This window comes from Myxocyprinus asiaticus, chromosome 26, assembly GCF_019703515.2.
Source record: "Myxocyprinus asiaticus isolate MX2 ecotype Aquarium Trade chromosome 26, UBuf_Myxa_2, whole genome shotgun sequence".
NCBI classification, from domain to species: domain Eukaryota; kingdom Metazoa; phylum Chordata; class Actinopteri; order Cypriniformes; family Catostomidae; genus Myxocyprinus; species Myxocyprinus asiaticus.
In genome coordinates, this window is record NC_059369.1 from 42,039,195 (window position 1) to 42,055,889 (window position 16,695).

Sequence of the window (16,695 nt, forward strand, 5' to 3'; positions counted from 1 at the left end):
CTATCACCCAGAGCAAGCAAATAGTGACAGTCCTAATTAAAGAGCATCAGGCAATGTTCTGTGTAGGCGAGAGTGAGATCATTAAAGGAAAAGTTCAATCAAAAATGAAAATGTTGTCATCATTTACGCACTCTCATTTTGTTCCAAATGTTTTATTTTCCTCCTTCTGTGAAACAAAAAAGGCTATGTTAGGCAGAATGTCAGAGCAGCTCTTTTTAATCATACAATGAAAGTGGATAGTGATTTGTATGAAAGTTTTCAAAAAGACAAAAAGCACCACAAAAATAGTCTGTATGACTTGTAAACTATATTCCAAGTCTTCAAGTTATCCGATAACTTTATGTGAAGAACAGACCGAAATGTTATTCGATCTTCCTTTCCGCCATAGCGCTAAAATCTCATTTGCACATGCATGTTTTCGTACTGTTTTTAACACTATGCCAACTTCTATGGGTTCTTTCATGGCGAAATCCAAGTTAAAATATAATATTCAGTAAAACAACTAAAAACCTTTATAAGATGACATAAGCAATTGTAATGCAGCAAAAATGAACATTCACATCCACCAATGATTTGAGAGCTACAGCGTAAGATCATCAGTGAATAACAACTTAAATTTGTCTGTTCTACACATAAAGTTAATGTACAGCTTCATAAGAGTTATAAATATAGTGCACAGGTGGTATGGACAACTTTAAAGGAACAGTTCACCCAAAAATGAAAATTCTTTCATCATTTACTCACCCTCATGCCATCCCAGATGTGTACGACTTTCTTTTATCTGCAGCACTTAAACGAAGATTTTTAGAAGAATTTCTCAGCTCTTTTGGTCCATACAATGCAAGTGAATGGGTGCCAAATTTTTAAGCTCCAAAAATCAAACAAAAAAGTAAAATAAAAGTAAAAGTAATCCATAAGACTCCAGTGTTTAAATAAATGTCCCCAGAATATGATAAGTGCGGGTGAGAAACAGATACATTAAGTAATTTTTTTTTACTATAAATTCTCTTCCCTGCTCAGTCAATCTCCACTTTAACTTTCAATTTCACATTCTTCTTCTTGTGCTTTTGGTGATTCACATTGTTCATGCATACCGCCCCATACTGGGTGAAGGAGGAGAAGAATTTCTAGCAAAAAAAGGACTTAAATGTTCTCACCCAGACCTATCATTTTACTTCTTAATACATTTATTTAACCACTGAGTCATATGGATTACTTTTATGCTGCCTTTATGTGATTTTTGAAGCTACAAAGGTCTGGTCACCATTCACTTGCATTGTATGGACCTACAGAGCTGAAATATTCTTCTAAAATCTTAATCTGTGTTCTGCTGAAGAAAGTCATAAACATCTGGGATGGCATGCAGGTGAGTAAACGATGATGATTTTGGAGAAGTCCCCATTCACTTTCATTGTATGGAAAAGAGCTGTGTAAACATTCTACTAAAGATCTCCTGTTGTGTTCCACAGACGAAAGTGAGTCATACAGGTATGGAATGACATGATGTGGATGACTAAATGATAACAAAATAAATTTGTGTGTGCACTATTCAAAGTGAATCCGGAATCTTTTTTTAAGACACTTTGGAATGCAACAGAACTTGAAATGCAGGTTTAGCGCATCTTTCTTACAGGACATGCTCGGCTTGTCCGGAATCTTTTTTTAAGACACTTTGGAATGCGACAGAACTTGAAATGCAGGTTTAGCGCATCTTTCTTACAGGACATGCTCGGCTTTGATTGGTCAATGGAATGAAGGCACAACACACACCCACAACCTCGTTCCACTTGCCTGAAGCACACACACACATACACACATGCACACCCTGACCTGAGCCGCTGCTAGCGCACCCTTGTGGTCTTCCAGGGTCAACACAAGCTGGTCATGGGCCGATTTTAAGTTCTTGTGCTGTTGCTATGAGAAGGATCATCACAAGCAAAGCTCAAATACAAGCATTCTGGCATAAAATTAATAAAAAGCTCATCAATGCACATTATTTACACAGCCTGGTATTATTAATGTTTCCACAAATAGCAGAAAAGAGTACATCAAGCACAACCTGTGAAGAATTTGTCCAGGACTTATTTCACAAATAAAGAAATAAAAAAATAACAAAAAAGAAAATGAAGCCTATTTTTGGGCCATTCAGATATTTTGGATTGTGGAAATATTTTTATATTAAAATTTATATTTCAGGACATTTTGCAAAATTAGAAAATAAGCGGAAAATAAAAATAAATAAAAATGGAACATTACATTGTTTTTATACACCTTGTAGTACTTGTTGTACTGCCTCTATTTAATGCTGCTTTAAACTTAGTGTTTAAGTACTTTTTGTAGATTTTGTTAATATTAATATTTGTATTAATAAAATTATATTACAATTTATTACAATTATTACTTTAATATATTTGGAGAAAATAAAATAAATATTGCAATTCAGTACAGTTAATGAGATTATCAATGAGAATAACCAAAAAAAAAAATAAAATAAAAAAAAATAAAGACAAATGAATAATAAATAATACAAATTAAAAAATTTGAAAATGTTCTTAATTGTAATACAATAATGTCACAATGCAAAAAATCTTCATATTCCTAAAAATAAGCTTTATGCAAAATAACATTCCTTATATTTCTTTTGATTTTCGAGTGAAATGTGACCTGGAAATTTTTTCATGAGATTCACACAAAAACACATTGAATGTTAGTAAGGATAAAGAAATATATTATTATGTGTTGAATAATGAATATGATGTGAAATAAGATGGATCTTAGAAATTAGGCTGAAAATGAATTCTAAGTCAATGAGATACACAATTTTTTTTTTTTTACTATTGCTATTAAAAAGATAAATGTTGGTGTATTTTTAGAGCTGAAGTCTATGGGTTTTGCCTATGCACTGCAATTCCCAAATTGTGTTGGGAAATTACCCTGGTATCCTGAAGCTGCACATAGATTTCCTGATGAGCTTTTCTCAACTGTTTGTTCTCCTCACGTAGGTTATTTACATTATCTGAAGAAGAGAGAAAGAGAGCTGATAGGACTGCACATTGGTGGCAAACACAATAACTGCCGTGACGAAGAGACAGTATTCCCTGTTTTTGTGGCACATTTCACAAGACAGAAAAGACAAACAGAGATGATTTGCATGGCGACATTTCACAGAAGAGAAGAGCAGCTCCACTGACAGGTTGCCACGAGCTGCATTCGTCCAATGATTGTTATCGACATTGCAAATATGCAAAGAAGGTTAACCTGGGGTTTACAAATTTACAGTGTGAAACATCGTAACATGAACACCCAGGATTAATTATTAATCCAGGGTAAAGTATAAACAGTGTGAAACATGAAACAGGATAACCCAGGATTCCGTTTACCCGGGGTTAACGATTTCAAGTGTGAAATGCCCTTATGGCTATGTTCACACCACATCTGAATGTGGCCCAAATCGGATTTTTTCACTCGCATGTGACACAGATCTGTTAATTGGATGATTGTGTGAACAGTCAAAAGCGCTTTGAATCTGACATTTTTAAATCCAATCTGGGCCACTTTCATATGTGGAAATAAATCCGATACATATCTGATTTTTTCCAATGTGAACAGCCAGGTCAGGTAATGTGATTTTTACACTAATCTACCTCAACATTCATCATTTACACACTTGTATTTCCAGTGCATATACGCCTGTTATATTTTAAAACTTTTAAGTGCGAGTCATAGTTGTCCAGTTAATGCATTCAACTTCTTTTTAAGGAAAGAAAATAAAAGTTTAAGCTTCAACAGTTGGGTTCAGCGATTCGTTTGGACTGCACGTTAAATATGCGTATGAAAAGATACAGATGTACAGTAGATTTATATATCGGCCCTCTTTGCTCATGTCACGCACTCAGTTTCTATATTTCTCAAAATATGTATCAAAATACGAATGCAAGCCAGTCAATGGTAATCTGAAATAAAGATAACTCTTCTTACCTTACCTTATATACACCGATCAGCCACAACATTAAAACCACCTGCCTAATATTGTGTAGATCCCCCTCGTGCCGCCAAATCAGCGCCAACCAGCATCTCAGAGTAGCATTCATAGATGATATTCTTCTCGCCACAATTGTACAGAGTGGTTATCTGAGTTACCGTAGACTTTGTCAGTTCAAACCAGTCTGACCATTCTCTGTTGACCTTTCTCATCAACAAGACATTACTGTCCACAGAACTGTCGCTCACTGGATGTTTTTTTGTTTTTGGCACCATTCAGAGTAAATTCTATTGACTGTTGTGTGTGAAAATCCCAGAAATACTCAAACCAGCCCGTCTGGCACCAACAATCATCCATGTGATTATCTAATCAGCCAATCGTGTGGCAGCAGTGCAATGCATAAAATCACGCAGATACGGGTCAGGAGCTTCAGTTAATGTTCACATCAACCATCAGAATGGAGAGAAAATGTGATCTCAGTTATTTGGACCGTGGCATGATTGTTGGTGCCAGATGGGCTGGTTTGAGTATTTCTGTAACAGCTGATCTCCTGGGATTTTCACACACAACAGTCTCTAGAATTTACTCAGAATGGTGCCAAAAACAAAAAAACATCCAGTGAGCGGCAGTTCTGTGGACAGAATGTCTTGTTGATGAGAGAGGTCAACAGAGAATGGCCAGACTGGTTCGAACTGACAAAGTCTACGGTAACTCAGATAACCACACTATACAATTGTGATGAGAAGAATATCATCTCAAAATGCTATTCTGAGATGCGGGTTGGCGCTGTTTTGGCGGCACGAGGGGGACCTACACAATATTAGGCAGGTGGTTTTAATGTTGTGGCTGATTGGTGTATGTAATGCCGTTTTTCCTGCTGTCTTTCCATTTTATTGTGTGTTTTGCCCGTAGGTAATTTTACACTTGAACTTCGATGATTATTTAAATTCCACCATATGAAGGCAAATGACTACATGAAAATACTTTATCTATTAACGGTCTTTCTCCATCACTCACGGCATGTATCTTATCTGCGTTAAAAAAAAAACGGATAATTACATTTTTAATTATAATTTAATTCATTATTCATACTATAGTGATGAACATGTCGGAGTTTGTTATGCTCATGCTCAAGGAGTGTTAAAGACCTATCAGCTGTTCAGACCAGTGTCTGAAATGGGCTACATTTAAAATGTCATGTGAACAACCTAACAAAAAATTCTGATTTGAGCAAAAAATCTGATCTGGGCCACATTCAGTGGCAGTGTAGCCTATGACATTCTGGCCCCCAAAATGACTCTACTTCCTATCTTTGATGCAAGTCTATGGATTTTTTCCCAAGTTTTATCTTCCGCCAGGTAAAAATCTTAAGTCTGATTGCTTAGGAAAGTAATAGCACACCCCTCCTCAACAAACCACACAATTTGAGCTATCCTACATGTCTGTAGAACAAACGGTGTGGGACAAGCTCTCTGTCAAAAGTTTAATAGTTGGGGTTAGGGGTTTGTTCAAATACCTAACCCCAAGTCTGAGCAATATAAATCGTGTATGTGCAAGATGGAATGTATTACCTTTGAGCTTAGAAATTTCTGTTTCTTTGGCCTGATGAAGTTGGTCGAGTTTCTGTTTGTGTTCATCTATTGCTTTATTGTGTTCATCTCCTTGTAGCTGATGTTGCTCTTGCAGTTCATAATACTGCTTTTTTAAATCGTTGTGCTGGTTCTGATGGAATAAACACACATACAGCATGTTTTTTTTTCTCCTGGCCTGGTCGGTGAACATTTTCACTGGCATGACCACAAAGTTGTTACATTTTATTTTTAGCAAAATATTTAATATTTATATAAGCAACACATTAATTTATTAATTCATTTATTTCATTTAACAACATTGCCTTCACAAAAATATTTTATTATGCTCTTAATTTGCAATAACACATTAAACAACTATAATCTAATTTGAGATGAAAGCTATGAATTCATACACACTTTTTGGTAAACTACGGCATATGGTGCAGAACATTACTGATTGAGTCTTTCAAGATTATTACAAGTCACTCTTATAATTCTGATAAAATATATTACATTTATTTTAATTTTCACTAGCATTTTATTTTTAGCAAACTATTTAAGCAACATATTTAATTTATCTATTTTTCATTTTATATACAGTTTCTTTACAATTAAGAACTGAAATTATTTTTATGACAAATGAATAATTCATTGTAAATTTCTGTAATATGAACATAAAAATTATACATTAAATTAATAAGTATTTATGCTCTTATATTTAGTATGTAGTATTTGTTGTGCTGCCTTTATTTTGTACTGATTTAACTTTTTTTTAAATCATTGTACTGAAGTAATTTCTATTGCAATACATTGCAGTAATGACAATCACCATTGAGAATAATGAGAATTACATTTTAATTTTAGCAAAACATTTATATATATATAACATTTATATATACTGTGTGTCTCACACACACACAGTTGTGCTCAAAAGTTTGCACACCCTGGCAGAAATTGTGAAATTTTGCCATTGATTTTGAAAATATGACCGAACATGCATGCGTCTTTTATTTAAGGATAGTGATCATATGAAGCCATTTATTATAACATAGTTGTTTGGCTCCTTTTTAAATCATAATGATAACAGAAATCACCCAAATGGCCCTGATCAAAAGTTTACATACCCTTGAACGTTTGGCCTTGTTATAGACACACAAGGTGACACACACAGGTTTAAATGGCAATTAAAGGTTAATTTCCCACACCTGTGGCTTTTTAAATTGTAGTTAGTGTTTGTGTATAAATAGTCAATGAGTTTGTTAGCTCTCATGTGGATGCACTGAGCAGGCTAGATACTGAGCCATGGGGAGCAGAAAAGAACTGTCAAAAGACCTGCGTAACAAGGTAATTGAACTTTATAAAGATGGAAAAGGATATAAAAAGATATCCAAAGCCTTGAAAATGCCAGTCAGTACTGTTCAATCACTTATTAAGAAGTGGAAAATTCGGGGTATCTCTTGATACCAAGCCAAGATCAGGTAGACCAAGAAAGATTTCAGCCACAACTGCCAGAAGAATTGTTCGGGATACAAAGAAAAACCCCACAGGTAACCTCAGGAGAAATACAGGCTGCTCTGGAAAAAGATGGTGTGGTTGTTTCAAGGAGCACAATATGACGATACTTGAACAAAAATGAGCTGCATGGTCGAGTTGCCAGAAAGAAGCCTTTACTGCGCCAATGCCACAAAAAAGCCCGTTTTACAATATGCCCGACAACACCTTGAAACGCCTCACAGCTTCTGGCACACTGTAATTTGGAGTGACGAGACCAAAATAGAGCTTTATGTTCACAACCATAAACGCTATGTTTGGAGAGGGGTCAACAAGGCCTATAGTGAAAAGAGTACCATCACCACTGTGAAGCATGGTGATGGCTCACTGATGTTTTGGGGGTGTGTGAGCTCTAAAGGCACGGGGAATCTTGTGAAAAGTAATGGGAAGATGAATGCAGCATGTTATCAGAAAATACTGGCAGACAATTTGCATTCTTCTGCACGAAAGCTGCGCATGGGACGCTCTTGGACTTTCCAGCACGACAATGACCCTAAGCACAAGGCCAAGTTGACCCTCCAGTGGTTACAGCAGAAAAAGGTGAAGGTTCTGGAGTGGCCATCACAGTCTCCTGACCTTAATATCATCGAGCCACTCTGGGGAGATCTCAAACGTGCGGTTCATGCAAGACGACCAAAGACTTTGCATGACCTGGAGGCATTTTGCCAAGACGAATGGGCAGCTATAACACCTGCAAGAATTTGGGGCCTCATAGACAACTATTACAAAAGACTGCACGCTGTCATTGATGCTAAAGGGGGCAATACACAGTATTAAGAACTAAGGGTATGCAGACTTTTGAACAGGGGTCATTTCATTTTTTTCTTTGTTGCTATGTTTTGTTTTATGATTGTGCCATTCTGTTATAACCTACAGTTGAATATGAATCCCATAAGAAATAAAATAAATGTGTTTTGCCTGCTCACTCATGTTTTCTTTAAAAATGGTACATACTGTATATTACCAATTCTCCAAGGGTATGCAAACTTCTGAGCACAACTCTATATATACACAACTACTGTTTATACAGTATATATATATATATATATATATATATATATATACAGTATATACATACAGTATATATTTAACTTATAGTTTCCTTTAGAAAAATAACAATTTATTACAAATTGTTTGTGTTATGTTCAAGACAGCTATGAATTATTACACACCTTTTAGGTAAACAAATGGCATAAGGTGCACAATTTCATTCTTCCAAGATTATCACAAGTCATTCTCACAATTTCAACAAAACATAATCTATGTTAGTCACCTAGAAAACATTCCCTTTGTGATATATTTAAATTATCAGAATTTGCAACAACAATGTTCACAAAAACAAATGTCTGTGTTTGCGAAGCATAAAACCACAAGATAAACACAGCACTGTGTGACAGTACCCAAAATTGGTCTAGCCTTATCACTGAGCCTCACTTTTGCCTCTGAAACTCTGTGATCAAAAGGGAAACTATGCCCATGAAAAACATAATTTTTCAAAAACAAGCATTTCAAATCTTTCCCCACTGACCTTTAACATCTGATGCTGGGCATGCAGAGAATTGAAACGGACACTGGTATCTTGCTGTGGACAAACAAACAGAAACATGAACAGATCTGGTCTTTTTGTGAGCATGGCATCATGATAACACTGCAGGCATTGCCACAGGCCCTGCCTGATCTTTCTGAAACACATGAGCCATGCAGGAAACATTTGACTGAGGGGCAAGAACATGTTTGGTCTCAAGAGCTTGCTTTAGAGAGAGAGAAGGTGCTCCATCATTTTGTCTAGTTTTGGAACATACTCTTACAAATACTCTTAAAATGCTAATTCAGATGGTATTGGGTCAGTAACAGTAACAATGCCTTTAGTTAATAGGACCTTTGCCTTAACCAGAGAGTAATGTGCACTAACCACATGTACTGCAACTAAACCTGCTAATTAAGAGTCTTCAGGTTTAATACTAACTATGTATACATCCACATCTTTTTACCAATCCAAATCAATTCAATGCAATTGTGGATTGAATGGAATGTACTGTTTATATGAATCCTGAACTCTGCAATCAGATGAAAATATGAGAGGGACATGACGCAGACCGGATCACAGCTTTCATGTACAGTACACTACCGATGCGGCACAGCTTCGACAACTCACCTTTTCTTTATTGAGGGACTGCTGAGCCTCTAGTTTGTACACAAGATAATCTGCAAGATCAAAAACAAGCATTAATGCAGAGACAAATGCAATACTTTGAAGATGCTTCCGTATTTGAGTTTGATTAAAAGATTTATGGACCATAAGATTTAATGTAATGACATCAGTGTGCAATTGATGTTGCTTGAGACACCCAGAACCACTACACAGTTTCTTTGGGCAGTATCGTGCACGCTCTGGGATATTACACTTGGTGAGTCATTTCCTTTGCATCAATTAGTCATTTTTGTTGTCATAATTAGAGCTCTGAGTGTAAATGAACTTGCCGTCTTTGGCTTTTTTATGCTCCAAACGCTCCTTCTGAAGAGATTTCTCCAACCTGGAGCGATGCTCATAGACAACTGTGAGAAAGAAAGAGAGAGAGAGAGGTTTGGTTTTGTTTCTGTATTCTTATTAGTCTTGTGTAGCCAGACTTTTGACTATTGGCATGAAGTCTGGTCCACTTAGCACCTTATTACACAGAAATTCCACCCAAATTAGACACGAAAAGACTGTTTAAATGACTTGTAAAGTGACCAAACAACCATTTAGGGATGGGTTTATCTAAAATAGTTGATACCACAATAACAGACCGGCATGGAAAAAGCGAATACTAAAACTTAACTACGACTGGTTTAATGGAAAACACTGTAAAAATGAGCAGAACAGTGTGTAGATTTTGTAATCAAAATTTTCCTCCATCTAAAGTAGGGGTGTAACAGTTTATCATGGCAGGATACATCGTGGTTCAAAAATGTGACCATGCGCATCGTGGAGATGGGGCTTTTTTATCATTATTTTAGCGTCTGTTCTATCCAATACGCACAACATCCTAAGCCTATGTAACGTGGGTATACAAATGGAAATCGCTTCATTGCACACAAGGAGCTAAATTGTATATCATGAGTCATTTTATATCACAATAACGATATATAAAAAAAATTCTGGAAAACCAATAAAAATCAGTTTACATCATATAGTAAATAGCCATATTGTAGTCTATTGCTTATTTTTGGAAAATATAGTCAGTGAAATAAATACTTTTTAAATGAAAACTACTTCCTCTTTTATAATACTCTATTCAGAACTTGACAAACAGTCAAAGTTAAGAATAAAATAAAATAAACACAGTTTTAAATCAATCTCACCTTAATACTCAATTTCACATTATGCCACATTTCGGTCTGATATGTTGTTGAACAATATTATTATAAACTTTCTTCAAGAAACTCAAGATCTTTTCAAAGCAAAGTAAAGAAAATATAAAAAATTTTAGTAAAACAAAAATAACAAGTCTTGCAGAAAATACAATTTAAAATAGCCTATATACATAAATACTTCTTGCAAAAATAAATGACGAAATTAATGCGGAGCGCATCTTTTGCCTTTATAATATTCTTTACCGTGCTTCATGTTAAGGTGGTAAAACAGATTTTTTTGTATTACCACAAGTGATTATCGTTGCACGACAGTTTGCAGATTACATTTTTCTAATCTGTGTTGGGTTTTGTGAACTGTGCACATGGATATTTACATATTGCGATATACAAGATATAGCTAAATCTCTATTGATAGACACTATATCGTCACCATGATGTATATCATCTTAATGCCCAGCCCTACAAGGAGCTCTAAAACATGACTGCACACTAGCAGCCACAGGTGTTGTTTAATGAGTTCGGCTGAAACTGTGCAAAACGAAATTTAAACCAGCAGAGGAAGAGAGACGCACCTTTTCAGCGTGAGGGATCGGATGTTCATTTGAAGCGCGATAGTGATCTACTCTGCGCGAGAGAAAATTAAAGTTTACAGGGGTTTAATGATAGTGCCATATAAATCTGCCCAATTCCCAGTGCGCTTTAGTCCTCGTTGTTGCGTAGTGATTCACCTCAATCTGGGTGGCGGAGGACGAATCCCATTTGCCTCCGCGTCTGAGACCATCAACTCGCACATCTTATCACCTGGCTTGTTGAGCGCGTTGCCACGGAGACACAGTGCATGTGAAGGCTTCACGCCTTCCACCGCGGCATCCGCGCTCAAATCACCACGTGCCCCACTGAGAACAAACCACATTATAGCGACCACGATGAGGTTACCCCATGTGACTCTAACCTCCTTAGCAACTTGGCCAATTTGGCTGCTTAAGAGGCCTGGCTGGAGTCACTCAGCATGCCCTAGGATTCGAACTAGCGAACTAGTGAACTCCAAGGGTGGTAGCCAGCGTCTTTTACCACTGAGCTACCCAGGCCCGGGTGTTTGAGTCCGAAGTGAGTGATGCATGTCAGCTAAGACAGGTAAGTGGTTTAGGGTGGTTCTATGGAGGTGGTTAGATGCACTGTTTGAGTCCGAAGTGAGTGATGCATGTCGGCTATGACAGGTAAGTGGTTTAGGGTGGTTCTATGGAGGTGGGGGGTGTTAGATGCACTGTGTTAGGCCGAAGTGAGTGATGCATGTCGGCTATGACAGGTAAGTGGTTTAGGGTGGTTCTATGGAGGTGGGGGGTGTTAGATGAAGTGTGTTAGGCCGAAGTGAGTGATGCATGTCGGCTATGACAGGAAGGGCGCCCAAGACCCCAAGGCCTACACGGGTCGAGTGAGTGGAGAACTGAACACCTGGTCAACCAGAAAAAAAATGACTTAGACTCAGGAGCGACCGGCGGTTCGGCTACTGGTCAACCCAGCCTAAGCTGGTGTACCAGTGGTCGGACTGCCGGTCGCTCCTGAGACTAAGTCTTTTCTGGTTGACCAGATGTTCATTTCTCCACTCACTCGACCCGTGTAGGCCTTGGGGTCTTGGGCGCCCTTCCCTCGGGCTCGGCCTCTGACTCTGCGCCCCTCCGACCGACTGAGCTCCAAACTACTGGTCTACCCGCCGGTTCTCCGGGTCGAACCCCGGCCTAATACTGACCTCAAGCATACATGGTTCTTCTCATCCTAGGAGCTATGTTGCTCATTACAGTTCGGTACAGGCGTCGGAACCGCCGTCAGCTGTCCTTGCAGCATATCTTCATTTGTGTGTGCAAACTTCATTTGTGGCATAGGAATTCCTGGCACTGTTTTGACTCCTTTACACATTTTATTAGCTCTTCGTTTGTTCTCAGCTGGTAAAAATACCACCATATATACATATATAAATCCAACAAGCGCATTTCGCCCAGCAGCCAGCATTGTTTTGGATGATCGGCAAGTTCCGTCGCAAAATAAACGTCATCAAAGCTGTCCAATCAGGTTGTGACTTTTGCTGATGCCTTTTGTTTTGTATCGTTAGGTTCGGTGTTAAAAATGCCAGTGTGAATGCTAAGCGAACCAGAACTAAATGTATCATTTTCTTTTTTGGTCCGAACCAAGAGGACCAAGAGAACCGAACTACAAGTGTGAACACACCCTCAGTTTACATTATACTTAGTTTTTTGTTATAATTGTTTACCTGAATAATTACTTAAACATGAAGCAATGTTTACCTGAGAAAAAAACATGCAATTGTTTTAAATTATTATTTACATTCATAACTTTTGTATATTACCTATTTTTGTTGTGGTATCCAAATTGATGTCGAGAACCAAGACATTTTAATGGTATTGGTATTCCCTACTGAAATTTCGGTATCAAGATAACCCTATACGCTGACAACCAGAAGCTTTTTCAGTACCACAGCCAGAAAGTGAACTTATTTATGAAGACTTCACTGTGTGAACCACTGACCCATTGAGTGCCACATCCAATCCTCTTAATGTCTCTCTAATGGCATTAGAGAGAAAGGTTGACCTGTCTGCTCTCAGTGTGCACTGACCTTTCCAACGTAACATGAGCAGTGAATGTGCTTCGACAACCCTCCTCCCAAATCTAAAATGCCACAGGAAATTAAGCCTGACAGAGACTTCCCTCCCTGTATTTGTTCTAGTCCACCACTGCAAGCTGTCCCACTTCCAATGATGTAATGGTCTACAGGGTTCTGTCCTCCTCCCCTCTCATTTCATCCTGAATGCTCCTATTACAGTACATGTATTATGACATAGCAGACACATCAAGTACTCATTATGCTAACTGAAGGGGAAGTAAAGCAATCATAACTTTACAGCAGTAAATCAAAACAGCTTCTATTAAGGATGGGCATGAGTACTCCAGTTCTCGGGTACTCGGACGTGGTAGCAATGATCGATCATGAAAACGATGATCGATGGTGATCAATAATGTTGTGACTTCTCACTTAATTTGAAATTCAGTGATTCAATTACCTCACAACTAAACACAAACATGTCAAAGAGGGAGCTTATTTTTAATTTTGAGATTGATTACGTCGTGATTTTTTTATTTTTGATTGAAAATAAATTTTGATTGATATTTTATTTTTTTATTGAGGTGACAGGAAATGAGAGGGAGAAGAGTGGGAATGGGATTGGGAAAGGACCTCACGAGCGGGACTCGAACTTCGGTCACCCGCGATGCATCAGCACCACATATCATGAGCGCAACCCGCTAGGCTACAGCTCTGACCGATTACGTTGTGATTTTGGGGGGGTACATTGATTGACAGAGACGTCTCATATCAACCAAACTGATATACGACACTGCAATTCTATTGTTACGATAATCAAAAGAGAGTGTAATTAACATTGTTTTAAACACCTGTCTCTGCAAAACGTTTGCTAAACACATTTTATTATCCTTTAATGTAAGAACTTTGACTCGTTAATGGATATTATTTAATAAAAGTGAATGTTTGTCACTGACTGTAAACCTCCCTGCCCTGGGCGCCGACATGTTTACGTGATGTAACACACACCTGCATCTCGACGAAATGGGAGTTGAAGATTTCCACACGAGTTTCCAAGTTAAAAGTCCAACATAAAGTGTCATTCCGTTGCACTTTCCCCCCCATCGAAAGGTGGAAATTCAGACTCTCCGTGTTGAATAGAACGCTTCACGCATCATCACAGCAACAACAATACGGAGCATCGTGGCTTTCCCCACAGGAGCGAACACTTGGGGACACAGACACACAGCAGGCGAGTGTTTCAAACAGCTAGACAGAGCGCAGCTAAATGGAACAGAATGCAGCATCTTCAAAACTGAACTTCAACATAAAACGCATATTAAAAAACGCGAAGGTTATAGCATCTCCTGTTAAGACAACCGCGATTTGAAAATGGACGGTTCAGACAGTCACTAAAAAAACTGGTGCGTGCTTACTAAGATTACTATAGTAACCTGAAAGAAGAACAGACAGATGCGCGTCGTGCACCTTCTTTCATTGAGTTGGGCAGTGAATCTTCACATAATGACAAAATATGATGCATTATATTTTGATTATGCAATCTTTTGTACATTTTGTAACAGATTATTTTATAACAGCCTATAATAGACGATACACTGGAACAACAAGACACAATGCAGCAGCCAAAGACGTTTGTCAGACATGTTATTATATATACAGTTATGAACATGTCATTGACCCTTGAGTACTCAATGATTAGTCCGAGTACTCAAGTAGACAAAATAACCAAAATGCCCATCCCTAGCTTCTATAGTTATTCACTACTTTCTAGTGGCATAATAATGACTGAAAATATAACCGTTTGACCTCAGGAAGTCAAACACAATCATGTGATTTTTTTTTGTTTGGTTTTTGTGGTTCAACAAATTAGTTTGTCTGCATAAACCAAGAGGACTTTGTAAGGGGCTGTTCAGACCAAACGAGATATTGCGCCAGACAAAACACATAATACAGAATGCAGATGTCTCGAGGCCCGCTTTTAAAAGTTGACATTCGTTTTTACCTGGTATGGCGTCTAGAAAACATGGCGCTCATGGGCTCATGAGTCACTGAAGGCACAACAGTCAATGACGCCCATAAAACACATTCAGTGTTAACGGTCCTTTAAGCCACAGTCAAATGTACCTTTGCACGTTGAAATTCCAAGAGCAATATGCAGTCAATTAAATGGAAATCCACACAATCTGGAATTTCGCCAGATGGATTTCTGTATGACGAAGATTTTTTGTATGTGAATATTGAGTTCGATTTCAATGCGTTCTCCAAGCATTCCCTTGGACAACTAATAAATAGAGTATTTATCTATGTGTCATTACATTTCATCTTATGAATGAGTGAATGCCTAAAACATTATGTAAAACAGAGTAAACTCAAACAATGCAAAATTCAAAAACAAAAGTTGCATAATTAAACACAAATGTGCTTTTTTAGGAAACGTCAAACATTCAAAGGAATGAGATACAATGAAGTCCATATGGCAAAATAATAAACTAGAGTTTAATCTGTCACCGTCATCTGTTTAATTCAGATTCCTTTGTTTTTGTTTGCATTAAATCCAAAGACAAGGGCCATTTTTCCTCTCTGTGGCTTGAACATGCAGTGGTTGCTGAATAAGGCTAAGGAAAAACATCCGTCTCTGAACAGATGGACAAAAAAAATTGAAGACTGTGATTTTAGGCACAGGTTGAAAGAGAGGTGGATGCCAACAAAAGTTCTGCATTACCTTCAAACGCAGCTACTGCAGTGGTTACACGCAGAGTCAATCACAAAGCCAAATGCTCATTAATCTTATCTCAAAAGATTAGGGTGCAATATGTTTAGAGTCAGAACTACTACACTCAAATAAGAGTCACCATTCATCAACTTTATATAATGAAATGTGAAATCCATTGAGAAAATCATTCCAGGTAAATTAGAATAAACTGAATAAAGTTACCTCAAGAAGAAATGCTTCTTTAACATTTAACTTCAGATTTGTTTTGACTAAAGTAGTTGAATGAGGGCTGAACAAGAACCAAAGTAACCCAAATTTAAAGACCTTGTGAAATCAATTGTGGACTTCAGTGGCTTTTAGTCCATTTTTGTTAGCGTTGAGGCAATCTATATCCAAAAAGTAAACAAAGCAAGCTTTTAGCATACACGTTTAAAATGTCTTTTTCTTTTGGAAAAGAGATAAAAAAATACTGATGACTCATTTTGTTGGCACAGGCATCTCAATGTGCATTTATATCCAATAAAATGCAACCTCTGCAGATTTCTCAATGAAACACTTGACCAGCAGTCAATATGATCATAGAACTTACTTTCACGTTGATGCACTTAACAAGATCCTTCACTAATTAAACTGTGATGTATATAGGCTACACTGTTGCTCAATGGTCTGAGACCACATCAAAAATCTGGAATTTGAAATCTAATTTAAAGTTAAACCTGGAAAGTTTTAGGATTTTTATCAATTTAAAGCAAGGAAAAGTATTAACATCAAATAATGAAAACATATATAACATTTCTAGGTCACTAATCAAATAAGCAAATTTGTGACACTTGATTTAACATTACTTAGAACAAAAGGTCAGATTTCCTAGCTTCCACTGAAGCACAAAACACTTCTGGAATGTTCTCAG

The 16,695-nt window shown here is 37.4% G+C and overlaps 1 protein-coding gene across 2 annotated transcripts in view; it reads right to left on the bottom strand.

Moving 5' to 3' along the window:
• The window catches only part of LOC127416909 (Golgi integral membrane protein 4-like), a 41,310-nt gene that overhangs the window by 15,228 nt on the left and 9,387 nt on the right, over window positions 1-16,695 (bottom strand). For both annotated transcript variants that reach the window (XM_051656507.1, XM_051656508.1), the window contains exons 2-7: window positions 9,586-9,660; window positions 9,260-9,309; window positions 8,633-8,686; window positions 5,554-5,704; window positions 2,934-3,016; window positions 1,831-1,914 (exon numbers count right to left, since the gene is read on the bottom strand). In XM_051656507.1, the coding sequence (XP_051512467.1) occupies window positions 1,831-1,914; window positions 2,934-3,016; window positions 5,554-5,704; window positions 8,633-8,686; window positions 9,260-9,309; window positions 9,586-9,660 (497 nt within the window). The remainder of the gene's footprint in view (window positions 1-1,830; window positions 1,915-2,933; window positions 3,017-5,553; window positions 5,705-8,632; window positions 8,687-9,259; window positions 9,310-9,585; window positions 9,661-16,695) is intronic.